Source organism: Paroedura picta, chromosome 5 (assembly GCF_049243985.1).
Source record: "Paroedura picta isolate Pp20150507F chromosome 5, Ppicta_v3.0, whole genome shotgun sequence".
Lineage (NCBI taxonomy): Eukaryota > Metazoa > Chordata > Lepidosauria > Squamata > Gekkonidae > Paroedura > Paroedura picta.
In genome coordinates this window covers 90,888,081-90,908,486 of record NC_135373.1, presented here as the reverse complement: position 1 = coordinate 90,908,486, position 20,406 = coordinate 90,888,081, and the positions used below count along the sequence as shown (strand labels likewise).

Below are 20,406 nucleotides of genomic sequence, written 5' to 3'. Positions count from 1 at the left end.
GAAGACTCACTCAACATACAATTTCATTATGAATGATCATTCTTGTTGGCCAGCCAGGACTCAGTGACCTTGAGGACTCCTCAAAGGAAGAAGAGGAGCCAGCATAGCCAAATCAGAGGCAGCAGAAGTCAACAAATAAGAGGAGCAGGTGCAAGAGCTTGTACAAAGTCACCTCCACACATCCTTTCTGATCCAGCAAGTGAAAGCCAGCTGCCCATTTCTAGTCTTGGATCACCGGCACCATTAGAGTGACAAAGACACAAGCTTAGAAAATAGATGCAGGCTAAAAGAAGTGGTCTTCTCATGGCTAAACATCAGCTATCTGTTGGAAATCATGATTAGTCGTTGCAGGATTGAGTCTGAACGGTTGGTATTTAACTATAAAAACTCTTGAAGGGATGTGGATGCAATCTAAGCTATATGTTGAAACGTTGATACTGCCCTGCTTGAAAACCTTGATTTGTCGGACCACACTTGCCTGACATCTGTAAATCCTAAATCTTGGACTGGATATGATTTTGCATCTTGTCATCTCAGCTTTGTTTGGAAGAACTGAGGAGGTTGCTGCAACCTGATATTAGCACTTGGCCAGGCTGTTGCAGCTGTGAAGAAATGCAGTTTTTTTTCTGGGGAGGTTCTTTGTCCTCTGGCCAGAGAATGGATGGGGAGGAGGAAGATAAGTCAATGGCTTTCCAACTTACCTCAGCTACCTCTTAAGAAATGCCAATAGGTCCAGCTAAAGACAATGGAATGGTCAACCTCCCCCCCCCTTCTCCAAGCAGGGAACAGAGATGTGGAGGAATGAAATACTAGAGAGTCCTCAGGAGGAAGATTCCCTGAGATCTCCAAGAAATGCCAGGTCTAGTCAGTAAACTGACTAGGGAAAAGGGAAAAGAGGTGATAAAACGGAGAGAAAAGAATTTTGGTGTGAAGTCTTCTCTTTGGTGTGGAAGCCATCAGAGCAGAGAGATCTCTTAACTGAAGTTTAGAGCAGTCAGCCATTGGCCATGTGTTTACCTGGAGAATAAAAGGAAATTTCAGGATAATTGAACCTCACTAGAAATGTGTAACTTCTTAAACTCCAGAACTTGTACTGTATTGTAACATCTAATAAAGGTAAAGGTAAAGGTATCCCCTGTGCAAGCACCGAGTCATGTCTGACTCTTGGGGTGACGCCCTCTAGCGTTTTCATGGCAGACTCAATACGGGGTGGTTTGCCAGTGCCTTCCCCAGAACATCTAATAGGGCATGTATATAGAGAGGAACAGAGAAATTTCATTTTACTGAATTATTTTGGCTCCCTTGCTCAATCTGGTGCTGCCCTAAAAGCATGCTTATGAACATTTTCTTCATAAAATGTTTTAACTTTGGATGCTGGTAGTGGTTCTCTATGCCACATTGATTTCCGCCATCTCAGACACACATTTGAAAAAGGAGGAAGCAGGAGAAAGGCTGGCAGTAGGCAAACAGCTACTCTTCCAGGGGTGTACAAAGCAGGCGACCAGGTGCTGGGCAGCAGGAGACACAGAGGCAAGCAATTAGAATGTGACATTCTGTACATAGGTCAGGTGGTAGCAGCACGTTGAGAGACAGAGAAAAGACTCCAGGTGTTATGAAAAACCTTGGATTGGGCAGGATGGAATATTATTTATTTGATTTGATTTGTATGACCGCCGCTCTCGGAAACCGGCTCGCTTGCAGTCCAGAGCGCTTGCAGTCCAGAGCAGGCCCATTCTGCCACATCCACAAACACACAGTATGATTCTTTATAGTTATTGCACTAACACATTTGTAATTTACTGTGCTGAAACAATAACCCACTAAAGAAACACCTAAGAATTCATACTGGCAGGTACTATGAGGGAACAAAGGGGACATCATCACTATTTGCCTAGTTTCCATATGGAAAGTCTGTAGCTATATAAGTCAACTTTGGTCATTTTGACCCCAAAGAGAATGTTGTCAGTGCTCCCAGTTGTCCCCTGCACTGAAGATCAAGATTTGGGGGGCGGGCGGGGAGAGGGGGGCTATTTGCTTCAGGAAAATGCTCAGGTCCACAAAGAGATAGTGGAACTCAGTCCACATAACACTTCCAATTCAACAACAGCCACAGACTATTTCATGGCTGATACGATTATGTAACTTACAATTCTATTACAAAACAATGTTCAACATACCATAAGATTTTAATTAAATTAGCTTCAGTTTGCCATTGCTTGTCTCTGCGTGGTGATCCTGGACTTCCTTGGTGGCTTCTCACCCAAATATTAACCAGGACAAACCCTGCTTAGATGCTGAGATCTAATAAGGTCAGGCTAGCCTGGGCCATCCAGGTCAGGGCATGTCTATGCAGAGATAAATCTCACTGAGTGCAAAGGGGTTTATTAATATAGGCAGTCCCTTATGCATGCATAGGAGGGCTGCCTTGAGACTACTAGTAGGTAATACATGCTTCCATATAGGTAGGACTTCATGATAAATTGCCAGATATTTTGAAGTAGAATGATGTCTTGGAATTTAACCCTCTGTAATCCATGATGCAACATTATATTGTCATGTGTGCATATGGGAAGGGAAGAAAAAGAAAGGGAAAGAAAATAATGTACATTGCAGTAACTGATGAAAGAGAATGTGAAAAAGAAAAAGTAGCAGGATGCAGTGGGCAGAAGATTCAAAATAATTGTCCAGCATTGCTGACTAGTCAAAAATGATGGCCAAAGAATGCAAATTTACTAGTTTAGTCAAATGATGAGGCCAGTGGGTTCAAGAACCCTGGCTTGACATTAGAATTATAATGGTCCTTTTAGAGAAGTAACACTGGGAATATTGAATGTTTCCAAACCTTGGTTGTGTGCTAATGCCTAGGAGTTTTAAGGCAAAATATTCCAATCAAATCTCCTCTTCCTGGGCTTCAATCTTTCTAGAAGAACTGCTCAAGAAATCCCTATTCCATAATAGCAACTCAGATTTCACCTCCATACTTTCACAAAGAGAGATGATTGCACTAATATTGAAACCTGGCATATGGTTGAGGTCAGCATCAGAACCACCTTTTAATTAAATGATTATTTCAGGCGTGTACCTGGCTATTTTGGTGCCTGGGGCAAGGGGCAGAGTTTGGTGATGTAGAAGAAGAAGAAGAAGAGTTGGTTCTTATATGCCGCTTTTCCCTATCCAAAGGAGGCTCAAAGCGGCTTACAGTCGCCTTCCCATTCCTCTCCCCACAACAGACACCCTGTGGGGTGGGTGAGGCTGAGAGAGTGCTGATATCACTGCCCCGTCAGAACAGTTTTATCAGTGCTGTGGCGAGCCCAAGGCCACCCAGCTGGTTGCAGGTGGGGGAGCACAGAATCGAACCTGGCATGCCAGATTAGAAATCCGCACTCCTAACCACTACACCAAACTGGCTCTACAATAGTGATGTAGGGAAACAAAGCAAGTAGTTATAAGCAGCCACAGGAAGTGGTTACAGTAACATCAGTGAAACAAAAGATACTGTGGCAGGACTGGCAAAAACCAACCCCCCATTTTTTGTTAAGGCTACATATACAAGTTGCCATCTTTTCAATTCCAACATGCAACAAGGTTCCCATATTGAATGCCTTGTTTCACCTTTACTTTTTCACAGCATATTACATCAGCACAGACTCAAATTCTAGCTACTAAGCGGTATGGCAACCTGCATTGCATTGCTCTTTCTCCTTTGTGTCTCTCTTCTCCTTAAGACGAGAGGCTATAGCTTGGCAATTTGCCTCATGTTCTTAGTTCCTCCAACCGCTCACACCCCTGCAGTTCTGCACATGCTATATTCAAGTCTCCGCTGACTGTTAATGAGAGGGTGCATACTTTTAACCATTGTGCAGAAGTCATTTAATGCTTCTGGAATTGGCACCGTGCTTTCAGTATTTCTTTACAGCGATACACCCACATACCAAAAGCTGCTAATGCTGCAAGCTGATATGGAGAAAGTCACTTCAAATCATGACAGATACAGATCTCCACTTTCATCCAACTCCTGGGCCTCGTTCTCTCTCTCTTTTTTAAAGGCTACGTGCATTTCTAATTGCACCAGATTAGTCACCACTCCCCATAGAGCTAGAGGTGTTTGCATCTAGCCTTTCCTGCTTGGCAAAATATGTTTGTAAGAGCTATAGTACCACATTTACAATATAGCTATCAATAACTCAAATCAAACAAAGGTGAGAATATTTGGAAACTCAAAATGACATGTACAATAGTACTGCTTCCTAGAATTGTGATTCTTTCCTCCAGTCTCTCCCCTGTTATGCACAAGAATAAGCATAAAATGGTACTGTGGCTGTCACAGCTTAAAATATCACAGCTCTCCAGAGGATGATGGGCACAAAAACATCATGCTGAGTTGATGCAAGTTACAATGCCTCTTATTATTATTGACCCATTTTCACAGAACTCTTTATGCAACAACGGTCTCATTTGGAAAGCGCCTAGGTTGCTGGAAAATATGCTCCTTACTAGAACTCCTTATTGTTGAGGACTGAGTTGGGTACCCTGTTAGCTCCCATTCAATTCTAGGAACGCAGCACAGGTTGTGCCCATAATTTCACACCAGTCCATGTGCTGAGTGCTTCGTAGAAAACATACAAAACAATTCCCAAGGTGGAAGTCTTGCTTAATCAAGCACATTGCTTTGCCAGGGTTTACAACTGAGGGTCTGGCATACATCCGGTTGGGGTCCCACTTTTTCCTTTCCACATCACATACTTAAATGGAAAGGTTTCCATTTAAAAACTGTTTTTCTACATGCCCCAGGTCAGTTTTATGAGATCAATGTTATTGATACAGTTCTTGGGAGTGTTTTAAGTGTCCTTTCTCAGATCCCATAAAGAAATGGAAGTGTACTTGTACTCCTACTTTATAGTTGGAGGAATCTAGGACAAACTACATGCTCAGTTTTTAATCGCTGGAGCATGGCCTTTATGTTGAGAAAATGGTTTGGGAGAGGAAGACAGAAGCCCTTTCCCCCATCTGATAGTGTTTGGAGCCCATTTGGGCTCTCCTACATTAAAATAAGAAAACAACTATTCCCTGTAGCTGTGCAGTACTTTCAGAAAACTCAGACCCAACTCTTCACAATCCTAAACTTGTAGTTTGGCCTTGAGACAGGCTTCAGAATTAGCCCAAAGAACAGAAGCTGGATCTGAGTGTCTCCTATGATCCCCTGCAGCTCAATCTCAGGACACACAAGACTAATTGTGTTTAGCTCCATGAAGTATACATGAAACCTCTCGCACTCTATTGACGTCAACAGAATTTAGGTGACTTTCTGTACAACAGAGGATTCGTAATATTTCCTACTATACGGCCCAAGCTAGCTTGATCTCTTCAGATCTTGAAAGGTAAGCAGGATTGTTCTGGTTAGTATTTGAACAGGAGACTGCCAAAGAATATCAAGGGCCATTACACAGAAGAAGGCAATAACAAACTACCTCTGAAACATCTCTTGCATTGCTTTCTCAAAGTGCTGAGGAATTTAAGGGAGTACAAATGGGCTCACAACACTACCACAAGAAAGGAAGGATTCCTGCCTTCCTTCCCCAAACCATTTTTTGAACATGGAAACAGCACTGGAGGGGTTATTTTCCTCCTTTTGGATGCTCTACCCCAGAAGAGTTTTGATTACTGAATGGGAGTTAATTTAAAAGTATATTTTTAAATATATATCAGGTGATATGACTATATGGGCATGCCAACCCCTCCCCCACTGGCCAAAAATGGGCATGGAGGGGATGGGAAGGTCATCATCTGTAGGAGCAACTGGAGTCCAGAGGGGTGAGTACTCTCATTTTAACAATGGGGCAGGGAGGGGGGGAGAGAAGAGAGGTGCGATGGAATGGTATAGGCCTGCCCTGGCCCTATTTCTGGCACTGGGGTGGGGGTGATGGAGCCGCAGCCCAGTTTCTAGTTATGGGGTGTGTGGAGGCAATAGAATAGCAAAGGCCTGTCCCTGCAAGCTCCCACTGGTGAAAAAGAACAAACTGGCAGCCAGCCTAGAATACAGGTTCCTATAATCAATCCAAATAACTAATCTTTTCAGAACTAGGGGGCTTTCCGCACCGGGATCTTTGTAGCAAATTGGTTGCTGAATGAAAAATCGCCATTTAAAATAGTGGAATTCGTCGTTATGCATACCTGCCTTTGTAGTGGAATCCAGTTGCGTTTTGTAGCGTTTCCCACAGGCTTCCGGTCTCGGCAAAAATCGCTAGAAAGGAAGCGCTATTGCCAAGCTCGTCTCGCCCCTGGCCGTCAAGCAGCCAATGGGCAGCCGTTAGCATGCTCCCAAACAGCCCCTTTCCCTTTAAGAAAGTTAAAAAAAAAAAAACCCAGACCCGTTGCAACGGAGAGACCCATCCAGCTGCCTGGTGTGTTTGAGCTGTCATTTATTCGTTGCCACGCTCCCTCCGAGTGAAAAAAAAATCCCCCCCCCCTCTCACGGGCCCGATTTTCGGCTGAATGTGTAAAAAATAAAGGGAAAATACATCAGCAAACGGGCTTCTCTTGTTTGTGCTTAGTGACTGAAGAGGAGGGACTGAAGCCAGGGAAGCCTCTGAACAGAAAGAGGCTCGCTGGTGCGTTTATCCCCGCTCGCTCGGAGAAAAAAAAATGGCGATCGCTTTGCTGGAAGATCAGAGGAGAGAACCAGGGGGAGGGACTTTGTAGAAACCGCGATTTTGAAGGCGTGCGAAAAGCCCCTAGATTTTTGTCAGGCACCAGATTGAACCATGTTCTTTTGGTTTATGTTATATCCACAAAAAGATTATGTATGAATAAACACAAAGAACTCAGGAGTTACCAAAACCAATGCTGTGATCTCATTGTTTTTTTGGTATCACAGGGACTGTTTCAAGCTTATCTTCAGAACTGCAAGGGATAGAAAATAATAGCTGAGCTTCTCAGGATGGTAAAGTTTTTATTCAGTGTCATTCACAAGTGGTAGGAAGTAAACAAAGTTCTGTCAATGCCTGAAGAATATAAGAGTGGGATCAGATCAACATAATGCTTCTGATCATGGAAGTTCATTGAGGCCTCATCCACTGAATTGAACTCCAAGAGTACCAATTCCCTGATAATATAGCTTGAGCCATTCTTTGAATGACAGGAGATGTCCCAGCTATGGCCTGTTTAGTAGAGTGAATTAGAAGTTAGTATACTTGCTGTGGAATCTTAGTATTATTAACTGGATGTTGAAATACATGTGCGTTACATGTAAATACAGGGAAGCACAATACTAGCTCTGTGGGTGTGGTGAGACTTTCACATTTGTTTTCCACCCACAGCAAAACACTGGAAGGGTATCGCTAACTCCATATCAAACCTGGCCAAATAAACCAAGCTATAAGTCTTGCTTTGCATACACAAACTCTCCTGCTTATCTAGACTTGCCAGACTGTAGCCCAGTTTATTTAAGCTAAAAATCTTGAAAAGTGTAAACTTTTCTTCAGTTCCCAGGATTTAAGTCACTTGAAGCCAACAGTAAAAGGAACACAAAAACGTTTTAGGCAATCCAGCAATATATTTAAAGAGAAAAGATATATATGCATAATCACAGATGTAAAACTGAAGAAGTTATCAACCCATATTTCACATAAGACATGAATCCTCATTCTGAAAAAATGTTAGTGTAAATGAGCTGGAAATGCAGTAGTCAGAATAAATATTTTAAATTAAAAACGCCAACATTTTAGGAATTCATGTGAAGTGGCCATCAGTTCCCCCCCTGAAAAAGTACCTATAACAGAAATGTGATTAACTGCAGACAATCAGCTGTGTCACGTTTATATGGAAGATTCCAAAATTCAAAGCATTATTACATTGATCATAAGAGTGTCAGTTTTCCTTTCATTTAATGTACGATATCAGAGTCCATTTGTGAGAAAGGAACACAATATGGAGTGTGTCATGTTACTCCCCTAAAAAGAATTTAAATAAAAAGCGAAATTTAAAAAAGCCAAAAATTCCCACAAAAATTGAGAAAGAAAGAAATCTGGAGGTTTCATATCCAGTGAGGATAGCAGGCTGACTGGCAGTTCATCTACAAGCACCCACAGTTGTTATATAAAACATAACACCACTGGAGCCTAATCAATCACCAAGGAACTTCCAAAAGCATGGGAGTGTTTTCTAGATATCTCTCCTCCTCCCCAATTTAGGGACCCACCTAACCATTAGTGTGATCTATATAGGCTGAAAAATTATAAAATTGGTGCATGCATGACTAGCATGAATGGTATCTTCCACTACTAAACAATTGACATGTTCTGAAACATGAATAATGCTAAAAAGAGGTGAGTGTGATGCATAATATATAGCTAAAAAAGCACCAATGATTTTATATGTAAACCGAAATAAAGAGAATAATTCAAACTAAAGTTGCACTCCCAAAAGCACTTCTGCCAGAAAAATGCCCCCTGAAGTCAGCCTAGAAACCACCATGTGAGATACCCTTTAAATGTGCCGCCTAGCATTTTACCTCTCTCTGACAGTGCAACCAAACACTGCAAGGCACGGTCCACCTGAAATACTTCTTAGTCTGAAGCCAGCATTGCTGAGTTCAATGGGTCTTGCTTCTAGGTTCATAAGTTCAATACAGCAGCCTTTAGTATGGAAGTTACCATTTCTATCACTGGAAAACTCCTTTGCCAGGTATGCTCACTTCCTTACCCAGAAACACTTTATTAAAATCCATGATTTCCACAACAGGTTATTTTCCTTGCATAGCAGAAATAGCCTTTTCTCCCTCAGTTTTTAAAGTAATGATATGTTTTCACTGCTCCTTCCAAATTCTTAAGGACCTACTGGTCATTTTTACTCAATACACGCAATATTGAAGTAGCATCAGCTTCCAGCATTAAGGTGACAATCCCCAAGAACTTATTCCCCATTTAGTATACGTTCAATCTCTTCGAGTCTTTTCAAAGCAGCAACCCTTTTTTTCTCTATGTCTTTTATTTCTTTCGTGGATTTCTTTTTTGTCTCTTTGTCTGTGTTGTTTTTCTCATCATGCTTTTTGGCTTTTCCTTGTCCTTTACTTTTATTATTACTGTCTGGGGTCCGAGTGGTTCTCTGTTCATTTTTTACCTCTTTCAAGTTTGCAATTGTGGCCTTTCCCCCTTGTGCAGCGTTAGTTTTCTCTGTGGGAAGCACAGAGGCTTCCCCTGTACCAAACGATGCAATTTTGCTCCGGACAATGCTTAAATGACGCTGGATGTATTCCTCGTGTGGGGCTAAGGCCAGGGTCTCTACCAAACATTTCTCAGCTTTTAATAAGTCTCGCTCCTCAAAATAAACTACACAGAGATTGTGTTTCCCTTGTACATTGTTAGGATCCATTTTCAGAATTTTCTCAAAGCACTCCTTAGCTCCTCTGATATCTTTCTTTTGGTTCATCAAAATATCTCCCTTCAAAATCAGACCTTTGGTATGCTCAGGGTAGTATCTCAGCAGCTCTTCCAGGACTGGCAGAGCCTTCAACTCCTTTGCAGTCTGAGAATAAAGCAGTGCCAAATTGAATAAAGCACTGCGGAAGCCAGCTTGTAGCTTTATGGCTTTTTTCATCCAAGTCTCTGCTTCAGCATCTTTTTTGTCATCCATCGCCAACATACCCAAATTAAAATAGCCATTTGCGTCCTGAGGTTCTTCTTTTACATAATTTAAAAGCCGCTTCTTGGCTTCGGGCCTTAGTCTAGCATCACCTACAGTAAAGGAAGATATATGAGAGATTTTCCTTCAGTTGCATAGATACAAGCATGTATATTAGTATATTTTCTAAACTGATCACTATTTACATTTGGCAAAATTCCTAAGGGAATTTTATTTTTAGAATAAGGACTTCAAAGGTATTATATGCACGCATATGTGACAGAAGACTACATTTATACCAATAGTCTGTTTTAGATACAGCATAAAGCCTACCTTACGCTATCTGTGTTGGACCTTCCAACAATATAATGGCCAACATTAATCCAGCATATAGTATCACTACTGCAATTATGATATTAATTCAACTTCACCATATACTTCTAAAAATAAAACCTAGGTTTATCAGCTGCCTATGTCTCACAAAAATTCAGCAGGAAACAGATTATATTAATATGGAAACTCATCATGTAAATGGGAGTCTAAAGCCTAATGATTCAAAGGAAAATTGAATAATTTGTGCCAAACACTGAAATAAAGAAATGTGACATTGAAAACTGAAAGAAAGAACTGTAAAAAATCAACTTTTAAAAGAACCACAACCCCAAGAAGAAAAGGCAAACAATGCTGCTCCTCAGATAAAAGGGAAAAAAAAAACACTAGGAGAAAGAAACAGTAAATATCAAAGCATCCCAAAACCCACCCCACCCACAGAAACAAAAATAATAGGAAAAGGGGAGAAAATATAAAAATCCCTCAGTCAAACCATTGATGTCCTACAAGCTGCCAGAGGAATTTCAGCTTTCAAGATCCTTGCAGAAGGCAATGGTTGGCTGGGAGCAACTATCTCACTTGCAAAAAGTTCAGCTTGCAAAGGCAATGCTACGATTGGCTGGCTGGGAGCAGGCTGTTATTTCAATTACCCGCGTATAAGCAGAGGAGGATTTTTAGTGCTAATAGCTGTGCTGAAAAACTCGGTTTATATGCAAGTATATACAGTAGTTTAGTAGATATAGAGACCTGCACGAAACGTGCAGGGAGGGTGCATCCCTCCTTCTCCTTTCTTGTCTAACAAACCTCCCCTCTTTCTTCCACTCTTAGTCAACCTATACCCTTCTCTATTTCTCCCTCCCTTCTCAGACTATCATCCCTCTTTTCCTTTTCCCCAACAACCTCACTCCCTTTCTTGCCCCCCCACCTTTCATGTCAATCTACCCCCCTTATCTGCCCTCCAGTCCTTCTAATCAAACTAGCCCTTCCCTCTCATTCTACCCCCTCTCTTTCTCTCCTTCCCCATCAACCTATCCTCTTTTTTGCCTTCCACTGCCTCTGTCAATCTCCCCCACCCCTTGTCTGTTAACCCCTTTCACTAGTCCTCCCCCCCTCCTTACCAGGTGCAGCAGTTGTGGTATCAGGAAGCTGCTCTGGGCCTACAGCAGCTTCCCTATTGATGGGCGAGGCACAGCACCAGGTTCCTCATCATCCTCCAGCACCACAATGGCCAGGGCTGGAGAGCCTCCCTGTGTTCTGACACTATGGCAGCCAGAGAACTTCCCTACTGTGGGGAACTGGCTGCGCATGGACAGCCAATGCTGTTTTTGGGGGGAGGGAATTTAACTTTCCCATGTATTTTTGGTTTATTTACAATTTCAGATTTTTCTTAAAACACGGGGTTGGTCCCCCTTCATTTGCAGAAAAATCTGTTTAGTGTCAGTGACCCCAACCATAGAGTTAGATATCCACAGATGGAGGGCAGATTTTGCTATTATGTACATAGGTTTCTACAATATGGCCCTTCAAAGACAAGCTCATCTTATATTCATGTACTCTTTTGGTAAATACAAAATGCAAGAAGTTGAACTCTTATACATGAGCAGTAATTGAACCAACATACCAGATTCTTGCATCAGCAGTGCAGAATTAAACAGTGCCAATTTATGACTCGGATTCAGTTCTAATGCCCTGTTGAAGTTGTTCAGAGCTTCTGCTGGATCTTTCAGTTCAATGTAAACAATTGCCAAGTTATACCACAGATCTGCATTGGCCCTATCCAGCTCAAGGGCTCTAAGGTAAGCTTCCTTAGCTTGCATCGGTTTGTTCATTTTTAGAAGCAATTCACCCCTGTTGAAAAATCAAAGTTATTTTTTCTCATTCATCTACCTACTGTTTGATATTTATTTTGTGCAAATAGCATACAGAATGGTAAGTGCTGTGCCAGTTATGCTGTGGGGAGAACAAGGAACCAGAGAACGGAGTTGTGGGAATAACTCTGCAGGACATGCCTCTTTAGCTGGCTCCACAGCAATGTCAATTCAGATGGTGCTGGGCAGGCAGTAAAAGCTCTTTTTGCTAGACTGCCTTCCTAGGATAAAGAAAAGGGCACAGTGTTGCAAATTGGACTTTTAGCAAAGCTGTCAGAATAATCAGTGAAAGTCCCAAGAAGGAACAGCAGCACACAACATTGAAGGCACAGATGGCAACACCAGCAATTCACAACTATAATTTTCTTAAGAATCTTGCACTCGAAAGCTCACGCCTTGAATAAATCTTTGCTGGTCTTAAAGGTGCCACTGGACTCTGATTTCGTTTTGTTGTGTTTCTTAAGAATGTAAGAGCCCTGATGAATCAGACCAGGGTTACATTTAGTCCAGCTTCCTGTTAAATACAGTGGCCAACCAAGTCCTCTGGAGGGCCAACCACAGGACACAGTGGCCAATACCTTCCCCCCTAACGTTATCTTCTGGCACTGGGATTCAGAGGCTACCTGTCTGTGAATGTGGAAGTTCCCTTCTGTCACAGTGGCTAGTAATCACTGATAGACCTATCCTCCATTAATGTATCTAATCCTCTTTTGAAGCTGGGTGTTCCCATGGTCATCACTACATTCTCTGGCAGAAAATTCCACATTTTAATCACTCTCATCAGACATTTGCTGGGGATTTCCATTTCAGATCACATTACGCATCCAAATCAAGAGTTTTCTTTACAGGACTTGATTTTATCAACAGTTGATCTCCCAGTTTGAATATTAAAAAAAATAAATGTATCTGTACTTTGCCTTTCTCAATAGAGACCCAAAGCAGTTTACATAATTCTTCTCTCCTACACTTTACTCCCCCAATCACCATATGAGATAGATGAGCTTGAGTGTATGTGACTAGCCTAAGGTCAAGCAGCAAGAAAAGTAATGATTCAAACCTGGTCTAGTCCAGTATTCTAACTCTTGCCATTACATGTCCCACTGGCTAAAGAACAGCTTTTCTGTTTCCCTGTGCTACGAAGTCTCCTGCAGTTCTTACAATTCTTAATTCTTTTGCCAATTCTTCACATACCAAATGCAGCCTACATATTGGTTTTCCAATTATAGATTTTCTATATGTTTTTCTCATAATGAATTTTCCTGGTGATATTTACTATTTCAGGTAACATTACAGAGAGTTTCCTCCCTTGAGGTCTTTCTAACTTTGCTTTCTACCAGAGCCTACAGATTAAACAAGTTAGGCTGTGTGTGATTGCAAGATCCATGCCAGAATTGTTAATCCAAAATTGATTTGCTTCTCTTTTTCTGAAATTTTCTTTCATTTCAGTTGACTATATGGCAGAAGCAATCATTGAAGAGTTTAAACAACATGTTTTTCGAAGAAAATTCTTACTAGCATGCAGGTGAAATGTGCTCATTTAACAATGCCTGGGGGAAAACGAGTTCAGTGTGTTCAGCTAAAACTAAGATGTACATTTTCGTATCTTGGAAGGAAAACACAAACTCGGTATAAAAAAAGATCTGAACTCTTAAAATGTCTCTTTATGTCCAACTGGGCTATATAAAATATCTGTCAGAGTCTTCTAAATGTTGTTCACTGCTTAGTTAAGAAATAAATGGTGCAAAGAGAATGAAATCATCTGCCAGGACATTTCATTTCCTATAGAGATACATTAAATCAATGCAAACAATACTGTAGTGTCATGCAAAGCACACACTGGCTTTCCAGGGTTGAAGCTTGCTCAGCTCCTTGAAGATCGGCAGGTCTATCAAGCTCTGCTGTAAATCTTACACGGGGTCTCTCTGGGGAACCTCTTTTCTTATGGTTGGCTGGAAGAAGTAACACTCAGCTGGCCCCTTTAATAGTCCATTCCTAACTGGGTTTGTGTATTCAGCTTATCTGAGCCGAAAAATATCTTACTAATGTTTTTCGAGTATTTTTTAAAGCCAGATACACATTTAAGCTGTTATACTACCTATTGCTTTCAACATGGACTCTAATAGGGCAAATGTATAGCTGTATAGAAAAATCTATATGAAACTTTGGTTTAGGTTTAACCTAAATGCCTATGTAGATGACTAATTCAATTCCTTTTCCTGTAGACTTAGGAAAGATGGGGATAAAGTTGTAATCCTGGTTTCTTTGAGCTTGCATTTTGCTCAAGCACAAGCGGCCTGCCATAGGAGCAGGGGTAAACAGGGCTCAATGTATCTTGTCAAAACCTGAAAGCATCTTTGATATACCATATTTGCCAGCGTATAAGACGACTGGGCGTATAAGACGACCCCCCAACATTTCCACTCAAAATATAGCGTTTGTTACATTACATTACAGTACTATGGGCCACTATGGGCAGCTATGTCTATCCCAACTGAAGTGCACCCGGCTTATAGGACGACCCCCCCACTTGGAGGCATGTTTTTCAGGGGGGAAAAGGAGTCTTATACGCCAGCAAATACTGTAAGTAAAGATAATCTTTAAGCACCCAGAGGGCATCAGTCAAGGCTTCCTGGCATGGTGTGAGGAATGATTCAGGTCTAGTTGCACTAAAACAGGTTCAAGGAATGATTTTGTCAAGAATCTCACTGGGCGAGTCACCATCTCTACATAACTCACCTCATAGGGTAAGAATAGTCAAGGAAGAAGAGAGGAGGTTTATACACCAGATTGAGCATCTCCTTGATGTTATAGGAATAAGAACCATTGGGGAAGTAAGATGTGGGTGCTCAGAGTTCCATTTAAGAGTGTTTTTACAGAATATAGAAATACCTGCTAATGTATGCTTGTTTGAAATCTGGCCTCATGCTAATTGCTTGGCGATACAACTGATCTGCTTCTTCCAGGCGAGACTCGTTTGCTCGAATCAAGTTTGCAAGATTTATGTAAACATTCAGATGATTAGGAGCAACTCGTGCAGCATATTTTTTACCTGGAATAATCTGACAGGAGAAAAACTATATCAGGTCAACAGGTATCAACTAGAGCTTATTAAATCAGAAACATATTGAAGTGCAGCTACAAAAACTTGTACTGAACAGGTTTTTGTGAACAGGGCTTCCTACCCTCACCCCCCCCCCGCCAGTTTTGAAACTGGAAAGTCTACAAAACAAAGCTATTTTGAATTGCAGACAAACTTTTGTTAGCATAGAAAGCAAATATTCTACCAAAGAGGCAAGCAATGTAAGACCTGCAGACCATATATGAGCACATTTCTGGGCCATGAAATTGTTGAGGGAAACAAAAAGGAAAACAGTGGTATCTAATTTTTTTTCTGTTGAGAACCCCATTTGTTACAATTTGTCATATTGCCTATTTTAATGCATTAATTCAAACCTGAAAAACAAAGCTGATGAGAGCTAAATTTTCATGCTTAAAGCTACCACTTTTCATTTCAATTTGATAAATTTTGACACAAATACTCTGAGCACCAACTATAATTTAAGATGTTGCCTAAAATTTCAGAAAAGTCCATCTGATATCTTTAAGTCAGGATATTGTAGTTGTCCCAAACAACCGATATGGCAGGGAAAATGTTATATGCTGCTTTTGTAATACCACAACTTTTTAAATGTAATTCTGTAATTCTACTGAACGTTCTCATGCAAACTGCTGTTTAGAAATGATTTTGCTTCTTACCTGTGGCATCAGCGATTTTGCAACCAAATAGGATTCTTCAGCTTCTTTGGTTCTGTTTAAATTTTTGTAAGTTCTTCCTACGTTCATATGGGCACCTATATCATCTGCGAATTACAGGAAAGGAAAAAAGACATGTATTTCATTTTTGTTCTAAAAACCTTTCCCTGAGAAATAACAGTGAACAGTTATCTTAAGTACCATACCAAGAAATATTAAAGGGCAAGTTCATTCACTGACAAAAAGGTAAAAAACGGCACCACAGACTCTCCCATTTATTGCTTTCAGTTGTAAAGGTAAGCAGAAGCTAAGTCACTACAAAAAGAACTTTTAAAATATGGTCCATTTTAAACTTATCACTCTGTGAGGTTCGTTCTTTGATAGATATGGCTACTTTGCCAATGCAATAACTTCACATGCAGCAAGAGTCCACAACTAGAATTGCTATGATGTGTTTAGTGAGGAGCAGGCAATGGTAAACCATATCTTGCCCTGAATACTGTGCAGGGTCACTGCAAGTCAGCTGTGACTTGACAGCATTTTTTACCATCAAGTACTTTCTAACCAGTTTTACTTTGGAAGAACTCTGCCAGGATCATCATAACTGTTTTGTTCCATTACCAACTCTTCATCTATGACACACAACTAAACAGCAAAATAATAACTGAGATACTACGCAAACACAATCTTGGCCAATATCACATGACCATCCTGGCCCTTTCCCAATCCTCACCTGTCAGTTCCAGTGTGGATCATTTACGAGGGTCACCAAACCATTCTTAATGTGCATCTAAATATAAAGAGTACCCAAATACTCTGAGAAGTCCTTCCCTCAAATCAGGAATACTCTGGATTGAGAATGAGCTATATTTGGAACAGAGAATCAGGCAAGTTTCAGAACCATGATTCTACCCATAAAATTGGGGAGGGGCCATTGCTCAGACACATGCTTTGTGTGAATGACCTAAAAATAAAGCTAAAGTAGATTCCAACTACTCCATTTCCTTTCAATCACTGAACTGATATTGCGTGCCTTGTTATTGTTCAGACCCTCAGACTGGTGCCAAGGATGGCATATTCTCACAGAATGGCTGCTTTACATCTCATGCTGGAGTGTTGAGTGAGAAGCTGAATTCAAAGATGATCTTCAGGATGTGACAGTGGAAGAATTCTAGAGAGCTGGCCTACAGCACTGCATGGGGAATAGGATGTTTGGATTCTACTGTTTCTTTGGACCAAGATGCCTTGTTTCCGTGAAAACCAAGGAAGAAACTTGAGTTACTACAAATGGAATTAACAGGGCATATGCAATCTGCAAGTAGTAAATAAGCACTGATAGCATGAGGTGGCTTCTTCAAAATTGACCTGGGACACAGCAGCTTAGTGTTGCTATGCTAAAGCCTAAAAAGGATACCAAGAGTCTGTCATACGGAGGTACACAGCTGTTATGTAATTATAACAGGCTTTGCTTTTATATTCTTCCCTTTGCCTGTTCTAAAGCTTTTGAGTAGAAACCAAAGTCAACCTTAAAGAACAAACTGGAGGGCAAGATTAAACATCGCAGGAAATTGGATAAGAGACAAATTTTAGTGCCACAACCTAAATTCTATCAGTTTTACTATTCAGATTCAAATTATGGGTGAATGCTAACAGAATATATCACACAGATTTGTTTTGAAACTAATCCAAGGTAACTGATATGCTATTGAGTGTAACCTAATACACTTTGCAGGTGATGAGCATTAAGCGTAACTATAAACGGTTCCTAGAATACATGCATTAGGATCTCAGATTTCCTAACTGATTGAAAAATGTATTATGCCAGAAGAATGCATTATGCCAGCTGCAAATGTAATTTGTTTGCCCCATGGTTTAGTTCAGAGAAATAGCATTGAAAGACAAACTTTACAGTGGCTTAATAGAGAAAACCCATTTCTCTGGGTTTTTGAAATTACATCCCTATTGTTGATTTGGAGTTATTTGAGGATGTAGAATTAGCAAGCTGCACCTGCATTATGCAAGGGTGTATACCTGCTGATTCACCATGCAAGAACAGTATCTTGCTCTAGTACAAGCTCTATGTCCTGGGCTAGGCACTCCAAACAACTGCTTCCAACTCACCTGGCTGAACTTGGGTGGCTTGTATGAAGAATCTCAATGCTTGCTCAAAGTTCTTCTCATTTTCTAAAGCATGACCTACGTTGTTCCAGAGCTTGGCATTGTTCTTATTCACCTGATCTCAGAAAACAAACATAGTGTTTATCAAACATACCACAACTTTTAAATCCACGTGATACATAAAAACAACAAACAAAAAACCCCACACAGCCCCCATGTCAACAACAATTCCACATATCCTCTAAAATTCCTGCCAGTCTTTCAAGCCAAGCTAATCAATTTAGAAAGTACTCTGCAAAATCTAACATGCATACATTAAGCCAGACTAAGCCAACATATTCACACACCACTTCGCAGTTGCAGAAAGTGATCTTAAGGCAGACCATAAACCAATCTGTTAAAATCAAGAGATATTTATGAAGTATAAATTCTGACTTTTCATTTATTTTCTCTCCAATTTTAAACTGAAACTAGCTTTGTCTAATTCAAGAGTTGCACCCTCTATTTTGGCTCCTATCTTGTGGATAGTCAGAAAGGAGCTCACAATTCTGTGCAAAACAGAAGTGGCCTGGTCCTATTTATGGCTTCATTCTGAAATCTAGTTTTACAGCACTAATACATGTATCATATACCATCTTTATTGCATTGGCTGTATAATGCTGTCATTCATCTCTTATATCAGTGAGAAGGATGAATGAAATAAAGGTGTACCTTTAAAGCCGACATGAATAGCGTATACTCAGATTCCCAATCCCAGTTCCTCTGCAGTGTTTTTAAAGCATGAATGAACAACACCAGAGACAGAACAATCCAGGATAGCTTTCTTAGCACACTAGGGCAAAATAAGACAGAAAGAGGTGAAAAATATACTTTATGCTATTTTAACATTCCCAGTGAACTACTGGCTGAAAACATCTCCAAATATATCTCAGTCTTAACTTAAACAACACTGCTTATTTTTGCTGGTCATCTCCAACTTGATTTATCTATTGCTCATGTTTAAGCACCTCACTGGAAGAGAAAACAAGCACCTGGAAAATGCTAGCACAACTTTAGACATTACAATAGTAGCAGCTGCCTTTGGAGAAAGAAGTGCAAATGTTCCTTATTGTTGTTCCTTATTTATGACGTACAACTGACTAGCTCTAATACTGTTAAAACAAGTACCACATCTATATTTTTATTTCACCTTTTCTCCAAGGAATTAAATGAGGGATGGTGCATAATTGCCTTCTATCTTACCCTCTCAACAACCCTGTGAGTTAGGTTAGAATGAAAAATGCGGCTCAAGATCACCCAAAGGTACTTTATGTGTACTGCTATTTCATCATTTTACCAGTCATCACCCAGATGCTTTATAATCTGCTTTATGCACGGACAACACAAGAAAAGGTTAAAGAGTAGAAATGACATTGAGTAGTGGGAGAAGACAGGCATCTGTTGAAGAACTCAGAAGGCCAGGAAGGATTGTTACATTATTACTCTTCAGCCCTATCTCCAAGAGAAGAGGGTGCTTGAAGTACAAGGACCAACTTAATAGAAGGAATCCAGCTTAAAGAAGGAATCAGAAGGAGGGTAAGTTAAAGCAGATCTAGCCATTTAAAAGAAACTGCCCAGCAGTCTTTCCTAAATAGACAGTGATCATGAGACATGATCACATCAAAATGTTGATCACCAAAAAAGTCCCCTTTGTATACTTTCCTAATACATGAAACTACCAACTAGACTCCTCTCAGAAAGAGCATGCATTACTCCTGCCATAGGGATGCCACCCAAAACAGCTTCCCCACAGCAAGTCCTCAATTTAGCCATATTGTTTAAGAATGCTTGCCAAATAATGCAGTCCTTCACTGAGTAAATTATCCCTGCTCCCCTACCCTACCCCACATCAATGTCCCTAGTAGCCAAAGCACACAGTTTATATGTAGCAATAAAATGTTGTAGATTGAGAAGTTGAGTGCTTTCCATCATGATGTAGTTTTCACTGGCATCCCAAGGGGATTTTCATATGGAGATGGTTCACTAGGGCTTTCTTATTAGCATGGGGGCCGCCAATTAAACACAATGCTAAAAAAGGTTTCCCCAGATTTCCACTGCCTCAGTCCTCCCCCATGCATCAAACACAGGATCTTCCTTTAAAAAGTGGTAATTGACAATTTTATTTCTATAGCATTACAACACTAAAGAAATGGGTCTACTGTTTTGTTTTTTTTAACATATAGCTATTTGGTGCTGGAAAGTAAGTTGCTACTATGGTAGGCGAGAGAAATCGCATCACGGCAGGATCATGAAAGAGCCAGACTATCCCACCCACTGAGCAGATTCTGCTGTGACCTTTCAAAAAACACAGCATGAAAGCCAGGAAAGTCAAGGTGCATGAGAGTATAATGGTGCTATGTAGAAGCAGGGGGGAAAGGACATCTTCCAAAGCCAGACCAAACACATAGTGGGGAAAGCAACTTAAAAGATGAGCAGCACCTCTCATCTGAAAATAAGGAATAGCACCCTGCTATTTAACACTTTTTAACTTTCCTAGTAAAGAGCCTCTTGTGGCGCAGAGTGGTAAGGCAGCAGACATGCAGTCTGAAAGCTCTGCCCATGAGGCTGGGAGTTCAATCCCAGCAGCCGGCTCAAGGTTGACTCAGCCTTCCATCCTTCCGAGGTCGGTAAAATGAGTACCCAGCTTGCTGGGGGGTAAATGGTAATGACTGGGGAAGGC

The 20,406-nt window shown here is 40.8% G+C and overlaps 1 protein-coding gene across 3 annotated transcripts in view; it reads right to left on the bottom strand.

Annotated features, from left to right (window-relative positions):
- Positions 1–6,929: 6,929 nt before the first annotated feature.
- The window catches only part of TMTC3 (transmembrane O-mannosyltransferase targeting cadherins 3), a 36,642-nt gene continuing 23,165 nt past the window's right edge, over positions 6,930–20,406 (bottom strand). For all 3 annotated transcript variants that reach the window (XM_077338983.1, XM_077338984.1, XM_077338985.1), the window contains 6 exons: positions 18,399–18,519; positions 17,691–17,802; positions 15,573–15,676; positions 14,706–14,875; positions 11,570–11,796; positions 6,930–9,731 (listed from right to left, as the gene is read on the bottom strand). In XM_077338983.1, coding sequence (XP_077195098.1) covers positions 8,911–9,731; positions 11,570–11,796; positions 14,706–14,875; positions 15,573–15,676; positions 17,691–17,802; positions 18,399–18,519 — 1,555 coding nt within the window. In that variant the 3' untranslated portion in view covers positions 6,930–8,910. The remainder of the gene's footprint in view (positions 9,732–11,569; positions 11,797–14,705; positions 14,876–15,572; positions 15,677–17,690; positions 17,803–18,398; positions 18,520–20,406) is intronic.